Source organism: Aquarana catesbeiana, linkage group LG05 (genome assembly GCF_042186555.1).
Source record: "Aquarana catesbeiana isolate 2022-GZ linkage group LG05, ASM4218655v1, whole genome shotgun sequence".
In the NCBI taxonomy this organism is placed as follows: Eukaryota; Metazoa; Chordata; class Amphibia; order Anura; family Ranidae; genus Aquarana; species Aquarana catesbeiana.
This window is the reverse complement of record NC_133328.1, coordinates 538,268,545-538,290,844: the sequence shown is the minus strand read 5'-3', so window position 1 is coordinate 538,290,844 and position 22,300 is coordinate 538,268,545. Positions and strand designations below refer to the sequence as shown.

Below are 22,300 nucleotides of genomic sequence, written 5' to 3'. Positions count from 1 at the left end.
CTCTCTGCTCTACCCCTCCAGCACTCACCAGAGTGCCAGGCTGTGAAAGGAGACTGAGTCGGGATCGATCCAAAGCCTGGACCAGTTGAGTGATGTCAGCCTACACTGGACTTTAGCCCACTGTTGGCTAAAAACGGGTCACAGGAGTACAGAACGAAGTGCATTTCCAAACACAACAGGCTTCTTACTGTCTCTCAACTTGATGTAAAAAAATTGTCAATACCGAGAAGTTTCTTAAATCACCAGAGTTCAAACTGTCAGAATGTGATTAATTATCAAGGACAGAGGGAGTGAATTAGAGTTATACTGACCAAGCTTCCAGAAATACACTCCCAATGACTCTGTGAAAAGCTTCCTGTATTCTGCTTGCAGTGGATTATAGAGAACTAAGATTAAGGTAAACTGAGTAAAGTAACGGAGTCTCTGATATTACAAAAACTGCAGTATTTGCTGAATAGTACCAGTAGCTTGTGAATTGGTTTCATGTTTTGCCTGGAATCGCTATTTCTGTAGTGTACAGACATTATGCTGTATGTCTATTTTTTGGCGTTAAACTACAATTATATTTTATACTAATATAATCGTTCATATCGGCATTTATTACAGTCCAATCCATATCTCCCACCTTTGTAAACTTCAAAGATCTGACATGATAAACATAGAGTAATAACTTTTTTTTTTTACAGTGGGCTAAGTACATTTCTGACTATTTGAGTACTACATGTAATCTATTTCTGCTGTATTAGATTTTCAATTTTTAATACATCTGAAAGTATAGGAACATTGCACTAAAGAGTAGAGTTAGAACCCCCCTGTTAAAATCCTGCGTTTGCCCCTAGTGCTCTCTTTTCTATTTGTAAAAAAGGCTTCTGAGATAACAGAAGGAAACAAACAACAGACAGTGGCCTCATCTGCTTTTCTAGGATGATACATGACTATGATAAATTAATAGGAACAGTCTGACATTACAATTAAAGTGTTCTGACAGAGTAACCTATATGAACCTATCCCCTAATGGTGCATAATCTCGATAATACCAAAATGCTCTTGCGTGAGTACAAATTCATTACTTCAAAAAGTCAGCAGCCACTTAGCAGCCCTGATAAATTGTTCCTGTCATCAGGCTCGTGGTGTCTCCCTTGCTTCCTGGTGATAACATCTGCAATCTGGATTGTGTTTTCTTGTGTACTACATTAAGCACACAATGTGCTGTTCTGTAGAAAACATCGGCTTTTCAGAAATCATAAAATCAAGACAGGGGCTAACCATAAAAGTGCAACTGTCAAATGCACATATCTACTGCCTGCATTTTGAGGCCGTATTTTTGGATAGTGTGGCTTGGTCCTTTAGCCGAACAAAGCATTTCTCAGCCAGTGCCTTGCTTCTGTATAGAACGAGTAACATACAATGCAAAAGGTAGCCTTTAGAGCTTCACACGTCTTTATGATTGGTACAGAAGGTGAAAGGTGTTCTAGCTGAGGTCATGTGGGTGGCCTCTGGGTTTTTACCCCTAACCACCCACTTACAAAAGGACATGACATCACTCAGGTCCGTCCACATTGTCACAGCCATGATGCTTCATGGTGCAGCAAATTTAACTCAACATATCACATCTGACAGGAAGTGCCTTTTGTCAAAAGCAACCACTGAAGTCAACAGGATGACGCTGTAATTGTGTGCCAACTGCTTTGGGCATGATTGCGGCATGGTGTTGCAATGCAAGATACCCAGCGCTTAGAACCACTGCATGTGTGAATGAGGCCTAAAGAAGGATTCTGCTTCACTTTCCCAACAGAAAAAGGGAACATCGCTTGAGCATAAAAATATAATACCAAAGATTTTAATCCTTTCCTATACTATTCCAAACTAAAAAGTACCAGGTATCTTCCTTGTGTGGCCTTGCCTGGTACCGCAAATGCATTTCTCTCAAAAACTTTCCACCATAGTCTCCTTCACTCCTATGGATGGGCTGAATTATTCAGGAAAACTTTAATTTTGCTTCTGTACATATTGTCAATGGTGGAGGGACTGAGCTAATACCAGCCACAACTGTGACTGGGCCCTACGCCATAAGAACTGGTTTAAGGCAATAACTTCACCAACTGGCTAACTTATAATGGAAGAAGTAATAGGAAATGCTATATGAAGGGTTTGTAGAAGGCCACAAAAATACTTTTGGGAAGTCTCAATGATGCCACCTCTGGTGTCAGTTCTGGCCCTTGTTTATCAATCTGAAATGTCACTAAGCAGAGCAGACCAAGCAGAAAAAGCAGTTTCTCCAGATCAGAGCTCATTGCAGTAATGAGACACACTCTATGCATCCCCTGCACTCGACATAAGAAAGCTTCACTGCAGTGTGCTCAGATCTGATATGGATCTCAGGGGATGCATGAGAAATGTACCTGTAAAGCTGCATCATGGAGGATCTACTTATTGCAGTGCCTCTTCACCTCTATGTAATACTATATGACAATGTGTAAACAGGGAGCCATGTACAGTGACAGAAAGTACTAAAGAGGTGGGGGCGGTGGTGGGCTGCAGATAAGGGGAGCATCAAAAGGAGTACACAGATATAATGCATACTGTAAAAAAATAAAAGCTTAAACACCAAAATAAAAATGTAAAGTGGAACTAAACTTATTGGTTGAACTGTTTTCAAAAACAGTTACATTTAAGACATGGTGTGAATGATAACTGCTACAGTTGCTTGTGCTCTCAAACGTATTGTCAAGCTGTCATAACTAATCACATGTGCAGTGCCATGGCAACTACAGATCAATCAGAGGCTAAGATGGCAGCTTCCTTGGCTGTAGAGAATAGGAGTGTTTAGTTCTGATTTAATATATCACAGCTTATCAGTTCTTAGATGTGACAGCTGCATCAGTTTCCATTTTAAGTCTTGTTTCCTTTATTTTCATCTTGTGATTCTGGCAGTAACACACTTTCTGTCCTAGGATGACAACACTCGCTGTACTGCATCTATGAAGGAGCAGTACTGTGATCCTAGGCCTTGGACTACAAACACCTCCCCTCTCCTCATACCCATGACATAGGGAGAAGGGGTTCTAAAGTTCACAGAAGAAGACTTGGAAAACTGATAACACTGTTGAGCCTTTAGCTTAGAACACAGGACGTTACAAGGATACTGGATTTCGAACAGAATCAACATGTAAACTAATATAAAATAAACTAAAATGAAATGAAAATAAAGGATAAAGTGCAGCAGATTGGACTTTCTAAGAAACTAATATAAACGAATACAGCCACCACATCCAAGATCTGCCCTGCTGAAATCTATCATATTTTTGTTCCAGTTTCAATATACTTTAGTATATTTTTAGAAACTGCCTGCATCAGAAACTATATATGGGATCTAACTTAAAACAACAGCTTCTGATAGAAATAATGAATGGCATGCAAAAGTTAGCAAGTTTATACATAAAAGAAAACTTGCTTACAAAGCACAATTCTGTTGCTTATATTAAAAAGCAAGCTTCAAATTAAACACAGTAAGATGTGAATAAAATGGACTTTTAGTTATAGACTAACATGGCAGAACTAATAAAAGACTTGGCCTAACAAAATATAATTCTAGTAGGAATGCTTTAAAATGAGTAAACAGCTTAGCATCATATAGGTCTACATTCACTTAATTAAATCATCCTGTTTCTTAAGCAACAAGGGAACAGAAATTCAAAGTACAAATAAACAGTTTAATTTTTCCTTGAATGCCTAGAAACCAGAAGACATGTCTACCTACCACTATATATATATATACACCTCCTTATAGTTTAACATACAAAATAGAAACACACTCTGATCTACAAGACCCTTGCTCATAACTGACCACCTATCATGTAAAGCCACACCCATTTTACAAGAAGCACCTTCCCCTGAGGAATTTATCACTTCCACTTGCTTTGGGTAGAGGCTAGGAAACAACAAAATGAAAAACAATCCAGTAGTACAATAAACAAAATAATAATCAATAATCAAAATAATAATAATAACCACCGAGCTCTACAAAAGGCTTTTGACCATGATTGCCATTTAGTGCCCTGGGAAAACCAGTTTTGACCTGTAGCTTATAGCTTATTATTGAGAGTAAATTCTAAATAATACTGTGGGTTGAAAGTTCAAAGTGTACTTGCAGTACACTTCATTTATCACCCTCCCCATAACAGTTAAATAAGAACTCTGCTAGGAATTATTATATGTATACCAATACCATAACAGTGACATTCAGAAAAAGGAAAAACCCATTTTGTTACAAAACAATCTCTTACTATGTGGCTGTGCCAGTTAGCATGTTACTCTATTACCCAGTAAAACATGTTAACCACAGTAGACACCATGTGTGAGAAAACCCACCTTGTGCTGAGCTTCTCACACTTGCCAAGTGATAATGACCCATTAACAACACTTTAACACTTAGAGTAGATCTGAACTGAACACTAAAATCACATAGAAGCCCTAAGATGTGAATATCATTTCAATACTTGTTTCAGTTGTTTTAATATGCAGCTTTCATTAGGAGAATTCCTTGTGATTCTGCCATGAAGGTCTTTATTCAGGAACTTCCTGTTATGTAGTGACAACTGTCTCTGGAGCTGTCTGCTGACCCTCAATCGAGCCCAGACAAGAAGTGTTGAAACATGCAGGAGGAAATCAGCAGCACTGAGATACAAGAAAAGATGAAAAAAGGGTGAAAACAATATTTTATGAAAAAAAAAGAAGAGAAATATGTAAATTGCTTATGGTGCACAGTGCTTTAGAAAACTTGAAATCACCCAGTTATTAGGGGTTAGATCTGCTTTAATTAACATTTTACTTTGGTGATTTGTCTTATGTTGGGACTTTTTTAAAAGTAATGAAAGTAAATGAGAAAATGGCAACTAGTATTCAGCAGCTCTTACACAATGACATTCAGGCAGTATCATCTACATTGCTCTCCCAGCTTTATAAAGCGTTTGTTAATCTAACACTTCATATTACTGATATGTGCCTTCTGTATAATGTACTTGTATAAGAAAGTATCCTGATCTCTTTGTATTGCTTCCTTTATGTGAAATCCCCAGTGTTCCTGCCAGTCCCCTTGCTTTCTTATTTAAAACTGACCACACTAAGCAGAAGAGCACACCGTGGTCAGTTCGCTAGCTATGCTGGGAACTCAGTGTACTCTCCTCCAATGATCAGACTTGTTCTGACACGCCCCCCCGGCTGCACAGCCATTCACTGGGAAGCTTGGTGTGCTGCAGCTTCTCCTCCCCCCAGCTCATATGCAGCTGAGAACAGAGGGAATGTGATCATCACTTATAAAAAAGGGAAAAAAAGGTATTTATTTATTTTTTATATCTATACAAAAATGTTTTGCCTTTCATTTTTATTTTAAACTGAATGTTTTTTTTTTTACCAGGTGATCCTTTACAATCACTTTACCTCATTGAAATGAATATGTAAAAAAAAAAAGATACCTATGCTTTGGATCGAAGTATAGCATTTCAGTGCCCAGAGTTACTAGTCTAATGGTCACGCTATATGTGATGTCAGCTATTTCCCTATTCCCAAGCCCTGGTCGCAATGAATATTGCATAAAAAAAAACCTGACAGCTTAGGAGGAACCGCTGTACTAACTATCCAGCATTAGTACAGCAATCTCCCCTGGTGTTCTATTGTTTTCTGACAGGTGGACAAGCGTCCAGCTATATTTGCTCATTGCATACACAGACTCTACTTTCTGCTTCACAATATTACACAGTGGTTGTACTATTTTCTCACCAGATTCACACAGCTTTCACCCAGGATTTACTGTTTTCTAATTGAGTTTTATGTGAAAAATGTGTGAATCCTAGGTGAAAACATTGATGAATAAACCCTTGTTGAGTAGGAAGTAGACTGATGTCACTGAGAGCTCCATCTATTGGCAGATCTACAAATATCTACATTTACTGCAATAAGGAAAATATGGAAGAGCTAGCATGTACAAAATTTGAATGTTACAACAAAAATTTACTTAAGAAAAACACTGCAATAATAATTTAAAACGCGTGCTTACTGAAAATGTACTATACTTTACCATTAAGCTGAACTTCTTAGGCATTGTTACAGTTATTGTTTATGTGATCATATTGAAATGCACTTCTAATGGATTTCTAACCGTTTTAAAAATAAAGAATACACACGTAGTTTGTACTTTTCCTGAAAACAACTTACAGATTGTACCGTTACAAGTAAGAGCTCAATGTCTCCAGAACAGCCAGACTCTCTTAGCGCAGCTGAGAATAATATAAATATTTATTTACACGGCTCTGGGCAAAGTACATTTCTGAAAAGCTTGCAAAAGAATATTCCTATTAGACAAATAAAGTAGGTGCTGAAAATCAGATATGGAGAGAAATTCATCAAGAAAATAAGCTCTATTTGGCACTCAGCTGACACAAACCCATCAGTGATCCAACAAGCTGATAAAAGACAGACTCGGTACAGACCCGGTTATTTACAACATAGTAGACTAGTATGTCAAAGCCGTATATTTGTGAAATGATTAACAAGCTATGCTTAGAGAGTAAATTCATGTAAATTACTACAGTTAGTTATGTATTGGTTGTACAGTTAATACTTGAACTAAGCTCAATTCATCTTTCCTAATTTTAAAGTCAGACCATAGAGTGAATTTGAAAGGTAAAAAACTGCAGGAAGACTTCAATGCAAGGCACATGAAGATGTCTGTATGTATGTTCATATTCTGGGGCCCTTGGTAGCCCTGGAGCCAAGGGGGGGATCCAGTATACATATAGCAAATTTGATCCTGAAACTGATCTTGGCTCTACTCTTCCCCACCTTTGCACCTCTCTATCGATCAATGAAGCCACCTGACCTGACACCTTAATGGAACAATTATGAGGAACTGGAGGTGTCAGAAACAGAAGTCTCTATTTGCATATAAGAGCACCCTAGATTTTGGAGCTTCTAAGAAAATCTATGGTTTCGTAAAAAATAAAAATGCAGCTTCCTCTCTGCTGTCCATCACCACTCCTGCTTTAAGATGCCGCTGTCCTCCTGATTGAATAACCCTCAACATAAGGTCAGGGTGTCATAGACCTACCTTCTGAAAGGGCATTACATTAGCACCCAGCTGTCACTTACATTGATGCAGAGTGGGAGGCTGACAGTATCACATGACTGCACTTCTGAAAACAGTTAATAACAAAAAAAAAAAAAAAAAAGCAAAAAAATAAAATAAAATAAAATACACAGTCGGGGGGGGGGGGGGGGCAACTGGGAGGAAAAGCCTGGATTTAGGATTGGCATATAATAAAGATATACACCTTTCAAATGTTTTTCTTTCCTACGTATATCATTTAGATTATCAGGATTACTTCTCTTCCCATTGAGAGGCTGCAAATAGGAACTTCAACAACCAATACCCTGAGAAGTGTTATGTTTGGTACCACTGTCAGTTTATCATTACGTTAAAGAAAAATGATCACTAATTAGTACTACATGTACTTTGTCCCATCATCCTAGGTGCCCTGTAGCATTACCTACGATGTTGGACAGGGCACCCACCTTTAGAGCACAGTCGCCCAACACCACAGCTAGAAAGGAGACAGGTGCTTTGATAGCAAGCCCCTGTCTCTGGCTTCCAGCACTTGCCCGAGGCCAGCACAGACTAGAAGAATGCAGAGGGAGGTGAATTGTGTTCTCTGAAAACTGCTAGGAGCTGGAGACAGGTGCCCGTTATCAAAGCAGCTGCTGCAGTGTCAGGCAACTGTGTGCCAAGGGGGATGCCCTGTATAACATCACAGCCTGTGTATAAGGGTCCTTTCACATGGGCATCATCAGTTCAATCACTAGGAAAAAAAATAGTTTGCACATCTGTTTTCAGTTCAGTTTATATCAGTTTGCACTTCAGTTTAGTTCAGTTTACATCAATCTACATCTGTTTTTTCATCCATTTTTTTTATTTAGTTGTTGAAGAAACCAATCATAGGTGACAAAAGTATAAACAAAAAATATGTTCCTTGCCTAAAAATGGACGTAGTTGGAACTAACATAAATGGATGACATCCGTTTATATCTCTTCAGATCCGTCTAAACAAAAATAGGATGCAGCCTTTTTTGTTTAAAAAACAGATCTGAACAGACACAGATGTAGGTGGACGCAAACTGATGATGATCCATTTGCATCAGGCCACCTGTAGGCATACATTGTAGTTCAGTCTGGATCCATTTGAAAAACTAGGGCCCCTAGCAGATTAAGTCCACCTGTATTTTTTTCTGGCTGGACCCAATTGGACCCTGCTTCTCCTCTATGGGAAGTTGGATGTAAACGGACTTAAGTCCACTTATACCCAGCTACCTCTGGCAAAAACAAATGGAAGGGGAACTGTTCCGTCTGGCCGGATTGGAATTGAGGGCAGTCAGGTGTAAACGGACAGCCAGTCGATTTACATGTGATTGCCCATAGTGCAGAGTGGACTCTGATCCCCTGCTGAGAAAAGCCGGAACCAGCCCATGTGAAAGGAGCCTAAAAGACAGACCTAGCCTGCGCATCCATGTGAAAGGGCCCCACGATGTGACAAAGTACTTCTACTACCTTGTCCCATCAAGAACTCAATATTGTACACAAAATAGTAATATTAGTAATAATGTAAAAAATTTAGATCTTTCTTTTGGCATTAAAAAGGTGCTTCAGGTATAACATTTTGGATACATAACTGGCTGGCATTCAGCTGTGACAGGAGGCTGTTACAGGTAAATGAAAGCTCTATGTTCCTGCACTTTATATGTGCAACAGTCTTGGAATTGTTGGAAAGCTGTAGTTTGTAGCTACTGATATTTAATAGGCGCTCTGTGAGTCGTTACTGAATCCCAAAATAATTAGCAATTATGGCTAGTATTAGCAGGAGTAATAACTTAAATCTAGTACACACGGGCCGTTCGTCCGGCCTCTGTCTCTGTTAAAGAGTCATGACCGAAAAAAATCTACTGGCTGGCTCCCGATCAGCGCTCTCAGCCAATGGCTGACCAGAGCGTTCTGGTGGTGGGTCCACCCCCCTGTCAGAACACAATAGCACAGCAGGGGAGATCGCTGTACTAACTTTTTATTAGTACAGCGGCTCCGACCTGAGCGGTCAGTTTTTTTTCCGTTAAATCCGCTGGCTTGAATGAAAAAAAAAACTAGTAGTGTACGACGCTTTAGTAACATATTTATAAAGCAGTGAATCTGACATTCAACAATCTTCAAGGTGCATGTGGTTTTACATAACAGTGGTTGGTCCACCACAAGTCAATGTTTGGTGAAAGTCACATTCACTGCTTAAGTCTATATTCACTCGTGCAGAATCATACAGTGTACATGGTCCTATAATGTACCTAAGTGATTAGCTAAGGTATTTAGACAAGCGGGTATTGCTTTTGCTCAGTGAAACTTGCTGACTATGAAAACAAAAATACAGCAGGGAATTTTTCCTTTAAATAGCATTACCCATTTATAAAGTTCTCAATAATGACCTGAATGTCTCCTTTATTAAACACTTTGGGGTTGATTTACTAAAGGCAAATTCTCTCTGCACTAAAAGTGCACTGCAAGTGCACTTGGAAGTGCAGTCTCTGTAGATCCGAGGTGAAGTTCTGAAATGAGGGGAAGCTCTGCTGAGTTTATCATCCAATCATGTACAAGCAAAAATGCTGTTTTTATTTTCCTTGCATGACCCCCTCGGATCTACAGGGACTGCACTTCCAAGTGCACTTGTAGTGCAATGTGTATTTCCCTTTAGTAAATTAACCCCTTTATATATATTGAGTAGGTTTGTTTGTGGGCGTAGCATTTCTGAGAATGTATTATGATGTTATGTGGTCAGTTCAGATTTCAATGGTGTTTTGTGAGTTTTTCATTACTAAAATAAAACAAAGAATATTGAAAGATGCAGAAACAGAGTACCCAATCAGATTTCATTTTACAACAGAAGAACGCAGTAATAACAAATTAAAGATAATCACTTGCAATGCATTAGGGCACCTCACATGCTGCTCTTTAATAAAGGGGGCCTGCATTCTTCATTTCTGAATTCTGACTATAGAACATACTAAAATACCTGTGTTTCTCCTTGAATCCCCCAAATTTGACCTTCCCTTTGGTGCTAGTCATGTGACTAATGCATTATTCACATGGGCCTTATCAAAGTAAAGGATACGTGTTCAAGCAGAGCTACTGACTGCAACATTCTTCCTGAACATAAGAGATCACATAATCAATACCTCTGCACTGGTCACATGACTATCATTCAATGGAAAAATTATTCTGCTATCTCGAGGAGACATGTATGTATTTCAGTACTCTCTATAGCAGCCATACTCAACCAGGGTACCATGGAACTCTTGGGTACCTCCAGAGGTTCCTAGGGGTTCCTTGAACTGTGGCTGAATCACCTCCCATTTGATGGTGCCTGCACAGATGTAATGTCATGACACCAATTATGACATTTTGACCACCTCTGTAAGGGGTTTGTTTGTCATTGACCCCCCAATGAATTGGTTTTATTGAGGGTTCCCTGATATCTGAAATTTTAGGGGTTCCTCTAGGAGCACTTCTAGTAATGGTTTACCCCAACTAAAGTTGCCTGGCTCTGATGCTTTCAATACTTTCTAGGGCTTCACTGAGCTGAAAAGGTTTTAAGATCAGCAGAGTCAGAGAAAACTCAGAGGACTCTATTACTGTGTCACTGATTCTAATAAACCAAGGCAGATATGAACTTAAATATTCTGCCCTCTATGTCCTATTCTTTGAGATTTGGCCTCAAACACTAGAGCAGGGATATGAAATTGCAATTCCTTTTTATATTATTCCATCATCCAAATATGAGGCTGGTCTAGGTTCTGTTTGATAGGAGTTACATCAATTAGGGCATCTTGTGATACCTTTACATGTTTATGCTTCTAAAACTTGATAATGTGTGGTTGGCAGCGTTCATATGGGATGTTCTCAGCACAGTACTACAAAGATCCCTGTTTTCTGCAGCTGTTCGCTGTGTTTATGGACCTTTCCTTAGACTGAACTAAAGGCATTTGCTGCATGGAAATCATCGTCTCATGACTCCTGGCATTAAAGACAGAATGAACCAGATAAGAATAGAAACATAATGTTTTGTTCTATTTTTAACACAAAAGTACACTTATCCTTTTAACTTTGTTGTTCTTATATAGCTAGAGCTGGGTAGATGGGACAAAGGGAGGGAAAATCAAGTATATGTATTTGAAACACATTGGTGCAATATTCCACACAAATCTAGCAAGCCAAACCAAAATGTCCTTTGGCAGTGGTATATCAACAACATACACAACAAAAAGCAACACGCAGAGATCAAGACTGATCAGTCCAAAGGCTTACTATAGTGGTGGGGTACTGCCCATTTTGAGACTTTTCTAGAATAAGATTAGATTAGCCCCGTGGATTAAGATGGGTCTTAAAGAAGAATAAATATTTTCTATTGTTTCTAATGCTACGGTAGCAGATTAAGATAACTATAACCTATTAACAAAGTGGTCAAAAGTTGACAATAGTAGATGTTCGAACCAATGTTTATACAAATATTTGTATGAAAATTCTCATCGGTACATTTGATAACTTGACGAATGTCATTTGAAAGTACTTTGTTTCTAACCTTTGATTTTGGAATGAATGTACTTTCTCAAACAAAAACACATTCACTGTTAGAAATTTGTTCATTTCAGAAAAAAAAATTTCATCCTGCTCCTTCTAATTGTCTCTTCACTGCAATCTAAAAGGGACGTCACTTTGACCCCCACTAAAGCCTGGTACACACGGATTTGAATACAGTCCGGTACCGGCCAGTTCAATAGAAAAAGGTTGACATTCGGCCCGTGTGTACACCAGTCTTCCAAACAGCCAACTTCTGTCAAAAGAGCTTGCTGGAAAACCGATCGGCATCTGATCAGTGCTGGCAGGTAATGGCTGCAAGCACTGACCAGTGTGTTCTGGCAGGGGCAGTCCCCCTGTCAGAGCACAATAGCTCGGTGGAGATATCGCTGCACTAACTTTAGATAGTGAAAGACAGCAAGCTCCTCCCGAGTGTCTTTGTTTTTTCAGTTCAGTTGGCTGGGTTAAATGACAAAAAATCTGATAGTGTTTACCAGGCTTTACAATTATAAAATTGAAGGAACGTGCTTAAAACAAACATTTCAAATGAAATTCTACTAGTGTATAGCCAGTGTTAGTTTCTGAAGCTGCACAAGCTGTCTATATGCTATTAAACTGATATCATAAATCACACATTGTGTCTGCCTTTCTTGTGATCATTTGAAGTTAGTTGCAGTGTATTTCTCTGTTTCAACAGTCTTAAAATTCTACATGTATGACAATTAGAATCATTAAGACCCCTATGAATCATATTTTTCCAGAGAAAGGATTGCTTTTTTTTTGACCCGTGCCATTCCTCTTGCTATCTCATTGAGAAACATCTGTGCATAGGGGCTGTTATAAGCTCTTTATTGCTTCCTCTATCTTATATCACAGCTCTTTAGCAATAGATATAGATAACATCTGTGAAAACCAGGTGTAAAATAGACTTTACCTTCATGACAAGGCTGATGAAGGTGAAGCCCTCCCCAAAACATGTTTCTGCATTACTGTGACATCACCACTGGGGGAAGAGTACTCGTGAGCGGGTCTTGGATGGTGAATCACCTGAATATCTGAGCCACTCTTTCTTCTATCCTGAGGCTGCCTGGGTGCACTGATTCTACCCATGACCAGGGCTAGGGGTCCTTTGCTATGATCCAGGATCCTCTTAGCTGCTGCTGCTCTGCCACTCTGTGCTCTAAGCTTGTAAGTGAGATTTTTTAGGTTATTGTATTAACAAATACTCTGAATTACTACACTATGAGTCTTTTTGTGCTGATCTTTTACTTTGTGGTTTTACCTTCATTGCAATACCTGTGTATAAAAAGGTGGTCCACAGATCACAAAGTAAGAGAGAACCCAGGATAGCAGTAAAACTTACAATAGATAAAATAAGTGCAGCGCAAAGAAATGATCACAGAGTAATAAATAATCTAATTAAACTTTTAGAGATAAAAAAGTCCTTAAGTAATAGAGAAATGGTAAAATGGCAGGTAGCTCTCTTCTGGGGAAACTCATAAAAGGCTCTAATCCAAGCGGTAAATGTGGAAAGAGATTGTGCTTACCAGATCCAGTTGACCCCTTGATTATAGGGGGTCCAAAACAGCATGAATGGATCCGTGGCAGACTGCTGGGCTAGCTGTCATCTGCAGGGATCTCCTCAGGTCTGTAGTATGAAGCTGATGTACCGCTGAATACTCTTTCTCTCAATATGGCAATATCCTTGGGAGATGGGGGGAGGTCCGTGTGGAGATGCCGGGCAGAGAGGTAGAGATCCCCAGGGAGAATGAATGACATAAAGAATAAAAATATCTAAGAGCGATCCGTAGGTAACTAATGGTCCAAGTTTATTAGGTCACTTTAAAATGGGAGAGGACGCTAGCAGAGCGCCAATGAATACAAGCACTTGCGGCAGTGTTATATGATGGGACAGACTGTTCGTGTCTGAACAGCTGTCAGCAAGAGAAGGCTGCGGGTGGCGGCGGTCAAACAGTACCGCCCTCGTACGCGGCGTTACGTCAGAAAGACTTCGTCAGCTGACGAAGTCTTTCTGACGTAACGCCGCGTACGAGGGCGGTACTGTTTGACCGCCGCCACCCGCAGCCTTCTCTTGCTGACAGCTGTTCAGACACGAACAGTCTGTCCCATCATATAACACTGCCGCAAGTGCTTGTATTCATTGGCGCTCTGCTAGCGTCCTCTCCCATTTTAAAGTGACCTAATAAACTTGGACCATTAGTTACCTACGGATCGCTCTTAGATATTTTTATTCTTTATGTCATTCATTCTCCCTGGGGATCTCTACCTCTCTGCCCGGCATCTCCACACGGACCTCCCCCCATCTCCCAAGGATATTGCCATATTGAGAGAAAGAGTATTCAGCGGTACATCAGCTTCATACTACAGACCTGAGGAGATCCCTGCAGATGACAGCTAGCCCAGCAGTCTGCCACGGATCCATTCATGCTGTTTTGGACCCCCTATAATCAAGGGGTCAACTGGATCTGGTAAGCACAATCTCTTTCCACATTTACCGCTTGGATTAGAGCCTTTTATGAGTTTCCCCAGAAGAGAGCTACCTGCCATTTTACCATTTCTCTATTACTTAAGGACTTTTTTATCTCTAAAAGTTTAATTAGATTATTTATTACTCTGTGATCATTTCTTTGCGCTGCACTTATTTTATCTATTGTATGTCACTGAGGTTGGTGTTATCCTCCTAGTGTTCAGCCTGCATATTTTATCTTTTTATTTGGTTTGCGCTGATTGTCTTTTATTTCATCTTAGCAGTAAAACTTGACAGGAGTTTTAAACCTTCCCCACTTTATCCAAAAGTAAAAAAAAAATGTTTTGGCTATAGATATGATTTGAGTTTTCAGATTGTTTTGGTGCTATAGCAATTAAAAAATAACATAGCAATAAAATAGCAAATAAAAAAATAATATTGCATATACAATTGCGACACATGTCATACTGTAATTGCATGTTATTAAAAAGACCTTTCCTTTTCAATCTGCAGCTCTGTAATTTTCTGTAAAATGCAATGCAATATGGCTACCTGGAGGTGTTCTGTACACAGAATGTCTACAGAACGCCCCCCCGAGAAACATAATTTCCTGCTTGTGTGATTGGCTCACTGATTTTCCCAGAAGTCTGCACTAAGATACAAGTCAGATATCAGGCATCCCCTACAACAAAAATGTCATTTTTGGTAAGATACTCCCAATAGGAGCACTTCTAAAGGAATGCAGACCCAGCAATTTTCCTCATTAGAACCCTGCAGGTGCACAGCTGATTGACAATTATGAAACCATTCCCATTAGACTCAGCACAGAGAAACACATAGTGATTTCTTTAGAATAACAAAAGGTAAGAATCTGCAACAAAGTTAGTTAAAATCCTTGCAATGTACACAGATCACACAGAGGGGAATGTTTTTTTCTCAACAAAAGTTCTTTTTACAATTCCCAATTTCTTAATAAAAAAGTTTTAAAAGATACAAAGGTTTTAACAATTATTTATCCTACTTAAGTGCTGCTAAGTTATTTTAAATAAGGGAATAATGATGCATTTACTTTATGTGTTTACACCATGAACTAGTTTGGTAACAATCTCTTATGCTTGTCAATACATAGCCTTTCTCCAAGAAAAAATGAATTTACTTTCTCTGACTCACAATTTAGACCCCTTTCACACTGGGGTGGTGCAGGCATTAGCTGGAGCGGTGTGGGCTAGTTTTAGCGGCGCTTTACCGCTGTTTTAAAATGCCTGAAAAGCGCCCCAGTGTAAAAGGGGTCTTAGAGCTGAGTTGCTTCCCTCAGTAGCTGTGTGAAGCCTGAGTGTGACTCTGAAAGCAGTCCCGAAAAGTATTGCCATATACTGTAAATTTACAGTTATTTGCTCTGGTATGCCAAAGACCTTTGCTGGATTAGGCCTGTAATGCCAACATGTGTCAATGATTCCTGTCTAGTAAAAAGTCCGGAAGTTGTTAACCTTTAAGAATTTATAGTCCATGCAAACACAGTTTTAGCTATGTTGCAGGCTGCACGGGTTGCTTTTGAGTTTTGACCCGAGGATGGAACATCACAAAATACTATTTATTTCAATAATGCACATTACCTTTGCAGCTACTGATGAATTTGGCTTTTCCAGTAAGTCCCAGAGTTTTTTCCGTTTGTCTGGGCAGCATGTATTATCAAACTCTTCCCCTTCCCTCTCTCTTAGGGTCTCAGCTTCTCTTCTAAGCTCCTCATTCATCTGTTCTTTCTTTTGGTGATATCTGGCCTGACAGCATGATTCCAAATAGATTTCATCAATCCCCCAGTAATCAAGCTCTTGGCCAAATGACAATGCACACATCTCCTCCATCATGTGCAATTTCCCCGTCCTATAGAAATTTAAAATGGAAGTAAAAGCTCCTGGATGGCGGTCAAAAAAATATTCATTCTCATTGAGGTTATAGTCATCACAAACTTCTAGGAGAGCTTCATGAGTGTTGCAGTCTCTCAGTTTTCCTAGTCTAGTCCTTGGTAGACGGTCTAAAGTCCTCCATAACACCTCATGATTTAGGCCTCCTACGTTAATTTTCACTCTACGGGAACATGCTTTGCTTCTGATTATCTCCACAGGTTCTGGTGGAAGAGAAAGTGTTGATCTTGAAGACTTTCGGTTCAGCCCAGGCGGAGCTTTTTCTGCCATGTTGTGTAAAACACAGAACTTAGTCAAACTTCTTGAAATAAATAATCATGGGAGATATTGATGAATTTTCATAAACTACAGGAAGGTTTTCAGCAAGATCGTGACCCACTTCAATCTGTAATATACAGAAAATCAGATTAATCTGACAATGCATCAAGTGAACGAACCAAAAAAGAATAGGTTTCGGGCATTGTATATTTTATATTGTATATTTTCAAAAATTTGAAAAACAGTTGTAGGTGTTGCAAGTTTAACAAAACCAATATTCTTGTACACACTCACGAACCATTGCTTTTGGAAATAAATATCTATTTTTCTATTTAGCACTTTCTTGGATTAGCAGAATGGAACCTGCTAGTGGATTGCACTTGATTGTCTATGGCTTCAGAATCCTATATATATATATATATATATATATATATATATATATATATATATATATATACACATATATATATCACAGACAACTTTAGTAAAGATTCCAGAAAAAAAGCTAGCAATGGATAGTGATTAGACTTATCAACAAGAAACCACACAGAAAGTATCTTTAATTACCAGATTAAAAGTGAAATGTGATTAGTTGCTGAGGGTACCGTGTCATCATTGCAGTTTGCAAAGCCTTGTTAAATAAGTCCTTGTGTACACAGTTATATGACCTGTGGCCATCACTACCTAAGCAATAGCATTGAAGCTCCAACAGCATCAGTGATTCAGATTTTCCTTTACAGAAATACAGACAGAAATACAGATTATATCAAACATACTAAAGTTTAACTCCATGCAGATATACCAGTAAAATACACAAATTAATGCCATTCTATTTTTTTGTAAATACATCATGAAACGTACTTTTTAAATGCAAGCAGTGTAGGTACTTGAATTTGATCTAGAATCAGCCTCTTGCAGTCCTTGTACAGCAGAACCCAGACGGGGGGGAGGGAGAATGTTATGTGATAATAAGTGTATGCTGATAGGAGGGGAAAGCAGAGCAACAGAGAGTTGATTTCATCAGTTTGCTTCTTCTCCTTTTACTGTCCACTTACATGCCGGGGGCAAAGGGAAGACCTTTGAGTGCTACTAAACTGCAGTAGAGGAAGAGACAGGTCTCCTGACCTGCCAGATAGGACTATGCTATGTGGTAAGGGGGTGAAAATCTCAGGACTAGAAGTGAAGAAATAAATCCTTTTGACAGAAATATGTATTTCATCTGCATAGTAAGCTGTTTGCTTGGCGTTCTCCTTTAAAGTGGTTCTAAACTCAAAAGCTTTTTTATACTGATGCATTCTCTGCATTTAGGTTACAAAACAACCTACTACCGGTTCTACCCTACCCCTCATCCCTAAACACTTATCTGGCACCTCTCATGATCCAGCACTGCCCCGACTGTAGCACTGTTCCCTCACATCCTGGACTGACAGGAGACACTGAGAGCAGCGGGGGCCTTAGGCATGGCTTGTGTGTGTCTATGGATGCACACAGCCCGGTTCGCCAGCATGCGTGCACTGGTGCCCCCTTAGCACCGGGCTTGCTGAGGAGGCCCCCTTTCGAGGAGAAACGGGTGGCACCAGCGGGCACTGCCAAAGATGAGGTAAGGAACTGCTCTGTACAATATTGTTGCACTGAGCAAGTAAGTGTAACATCTTTTTTAATTTAAGATGAAAAAAAATTGATCCTTCAATATCACTTTAAACTGGACTTGTATTATGGCTCATTACTGTCTGCATTGTACTATACTGTAGTATGGCTCATATCCATCTGCTAGGTTGTGAACATGCATTGTTAGCATTTGATAAAAATGCATTGGGATGCTTGTTACTATTAGAACACGATTACACTGAATGTAATTATGCTGATAACAGAAGCGGAAGATTACAGTGTTCTTTGATTCATCATGATATTTCTGATATTTTGTTGCCATAACGTATCTGTTATTTGTAAAATACAATTTTTATGTGTTGCCTAAAAAAAGCAGTATAATAATAAATAAAGAAAAAGCACAGCTTTAAAATGTGTTATCCTAAATGCATTTGCTTGTGGTTATCTAAATAACTAAAAACTATCATAATGGATTTTTTAAAAATGACCTACTGATATCCTTCCTCATCTATCTGCAGCAGTTGGTGATTATGTCTGTTTGTATGACATCAGCTAATCCGATATTCAGGAGAATACAGCCTCTAGTAATTGACTAGTTACATCAAAGAGGAACAATAAGCTGAAACAATAGTCATGAGACAAACCTTTTCCTTAGTGGCATAATATATAATATTCATATATTAGTCATGCTTGTGCTGGAGTGATAAGATGGTTTTCTATGAGCTGGTAAACAATGGTAAGAAGTACTGGTTCATTATGAAAAATGATGGCTTCTAGAGAAAAATAATCTTTTAAATGGCCTTCTGTTATTTTTAGCAAACACTTCAAAAACATATTATTCCCTTCCCTCTGGGTGGGTCTTAACACCAATCTGCCAAACATATACGTCCATAGGGGTCTGAGATTCTTTGCTGCACCCTCCCAGCACTCTGACCAAGCTGTCACCAACAGCTCTTGGTTTCTGTTTGTGATTGGTAGCCAGCTGGATGACCTCCCAATCATGTGATCATTATGAGAGCCAGTCGCATCAATCATCTCCATCTCCTGGCATTAACACCCTCTTAAAGGCCTCCAGAAGGAGGCCGGAAGGGGATGTGTATCGCTCACCAGAGCCAACCAATTAGATATTTATATTATTTTTTAACTAGTTCTAGTAGTGTTTTCTGTGACAATGTATTAATTTCCAGTTTTTCCATGAAGCTATGACATTGCATACATGGACAGCATAGTCCTTCATTATTTAGCACTGTTGACCCACATCACTGAGGTCCTGCTTTATATTATTACCAGGTATCTTATCTGCATGAAGTTGCTGCCTGCATGTATGTAGCTCACCATGCTGTATTGCAGAACTGAAAGCTAAAAGTAGACCTAAAACCAAACTAGATAATATTTAAATTCCTAAAGCAGTATGTACAATAAACGGTTGCCATTTAAAAAGAGTAAAATACTGTTTTCACTTTACTTATTTATTGCATTTTAGGACTGCCAATCTCCTGCAGCTTTTTTTTTCTGCCAAATTCTGTATACATGCACTCTCTCCAGTGTTGGTTGCACATCCTTGGTTTGGACCAAATTTCTGAGCATGACCATGAAGGAACATGCCTGCTTAATGTTTGTAGGCACAGCCACTCGTGGTCTCAACCAGGGGTATGGATGACAGGGTGACAACGTAGGAGCACAGTTGGGAGACAGTTGTCACCCTCTTTACATGGATGGCCTAAACAAGGACCTTCATGGTATGATTACCAGGTTTTTCTTAATAAAATCTGAATAATTGGAAAGATTGAATGTATTTTTGAAATTACATCAACATGTGAAAACGTTTATGATATTTTAGGGATTCGTTTTAGCAAAGCTTCCAACTGTCCCTGATTTTCGAGGGACTGTCCCTGATTTGATTTCTTCTCCTCATTTGTCTAATAGGTGTCCTTTGTTTGCATCTCAAAAAGTTTGGAGGGATGAATTTGGGACTCATACATGAGCCTAGTACTTTATGAGTAATCTGCAATGTCAGAAAAAGAAATATATTATTGTATATGTGGAAGATAAGATAGGTTTTTGGGGTTATCTGTCATTTGTGACTACTAGAAGGTAATCAAAGTCTACTGTATATCAGTTACATTTTATAAGGTTTTGTAGCTCATGTATGTTTTCATTACCAGCTCAGAAGCAACATATTTGCTAATGCATAAATATTTCAGCATTTTACATTGATTCTTAGGGAAGTATATATAGATTATCAATAAACTTCTTCAAACTGAACTACAGCTAAAAATAGCAATGTTCTATTGAATATTTTGATGTACATAAATGTACCCACACCAGTAAAAAAAATTGAGACATTTTGTTATTCTATTATTTTGTTTTAACTGAGATAGGCAACACAAAAACAGTTACTAGTCTGCTGCAGTTTCTTCCCATCTGGTAAACTGAAGACATGCTTGTTTGGCACCTCTGCAATTCAGAGAACGTCTTGTATTTTTTTACTTAATAAATAAATAAATGTTCTCTGATTGGATAAGATAGAGGGAAGGGGTGGATGACATCATGTTCTACCCTCATAGAACTTGCATTTATTGAAAAAAATACAACACATTTTATTAATGGCAGAGGTGCCGAATGAGACACTCCCTATCTTTAGTGTACCTGACAGAAAGTCATTGCAGCAGCATCCGCAACAGGACAGTGCTTACTGTATGTAGCAAAGACTACTATGCTGAATTTGGGAATTCCCAGCAGCCCTCTGGATTTGAAATATCCATAATTACATGTAACCAAGATGGGCCAATGAAGGTTTTAAAAATAGATTAAAAAAAAAGGATTTTATGGTAAGTCAAAATTCCTATTTTCGTAAATGTTTGTTAAGAGAAGAAATTCAAAGACAATCAGGACATCACAGAGCAGTCCAACTGAGGGGTGGGCAGCACAGCTAATAAAATGCTAACAAACCCACAAAAAACAACAGGCTGGAAAACTAGGGGTAAAACATTGCCTGAAGGATCTTAGGCTCAAAGATGAAGCCTGAACCCTCACCTGTAAATGTGAGAACAAAAGTCAAGGTGGCAACCTTGCAAATCTGGGAAACAGTTGCCTGATGTTGAAAATACCAAGAAAAACTCAAACAGCTTGCATCACATCCAAAGAATGGTGGGATATCTCCTTGAGATGTATCAGAGCAAGACAGAAAGATGAAAGTATGATGAACAACCCAAACAGTACGCAGGTCATGCTTAACTCCACATGGCATTTATAATGGTATCATCAGACAAGGCTCTTAATATGCATTTGTAGCATTTGTGACTCTTTTGCTCCTCTATGTGTAGAAGGTCTAAACTAAAGACAATTTTAATTGTATGCTACTGAGAGAACTCACCACTTCTTGGCAACTGCCCCATTTAGAGCACATTACCCCCCAGTTAACAATTGAGCTAATTGTCAACCAGGGGTTAAATCACTGAACAGCATGCGATTAAAATCAACAGTTTAGTTTAGCCCTTAAGTCTTTTGAAGTATCCCTATGTCCAATAAGAAATAAATAAAAATCTGACATCTGCCATGGGGCTATATCTCCATCTGGAGTTATCTATACTTAAAGGATAAATGCTTGTTTAGTTAAAAAATAAATCAATATTGACCTATCCCACATAGCCTCTCCAGCAATATCTAAATAGGGAACAGTACATATATTCTGCAGAACACCATTATTGCACTGCCCTGCCCAATGTTCTCCAGCTTCGGTGCTTTGTAGGTCTAATACAGTGTTTCTCAACTCCAGTCCTTAAGGCGCCCCAACAGGTCATGTTTTCAGGCTTTCCATTATTTTGCATAGGTGATTTGATCAAATTCACTGCCTTAGTAATTGCCACAGCTGTTTCATCTGAGGGAAATCCTGAAAACATGACCTGTGGGGATGCCTTGAGGACTGGAGTTGAGAAACACTGGTCTAATAGGAGCTGGGAGCCTATGCTAAAGATAGTCAGGTCTGGAGTCTGGATCACTGAGGACAAATGGCGTTTCTGTCCAGCAGGGCTGCTGTTTGAAATCATGGGGCCCTGTACAGCCCCCCTACCTTCCCAAAATATCAAAACAATATTTTCACTAAAAATACACTTAGGGCTAGTTTATACTTGCTTCAAAACAGGGCTTCGGACACGCTTTGTTAAAGCTCTCTGAACGCCAGTTAAAGCTCCTGTCACTAAATAAAATGGTTAACTTACAGTCCTGTTTCCACCTTGCTTTTGCTTGGTGCTTCAATGAGGCTTTGGTGGAAATTTGATGGGGCTTCGATGAGCCTTCGGTGGGGTTTCGATGAGGCTCCAGTGGGGCTTCAAGTGAGCTTTGCCACAGACTTCTATGGAG

The 22,300-nt window shown here is 39.1% G+C and overlaps 1 protein-coding gene across 1 annotated transcript in view; it reads right to left on the bottom strand.

Moving 5' to 3' along the window:
- The window catches only part of KCNB2 (potassium voltage-gated channel subfamily B member 2), a 368,009-nt gene that overhangs the window by 311,142 nt on the left and 34,567 nt on the right, over positions 1-22,300 (bottom strand). Inside the window, exon 2 of the mRNA XM_073631795.1 lies at positions 15,764-16,457. Coding sequence (XP_073487896.1) covers positions 15,764-16,342 — 579 coding nt within the window. The 5' untranslated portion in view covers positions 16,343-16,457. The remainder of the gene's footprint in view (positions 1-15,763; positions 16,458-22,300) is intronic.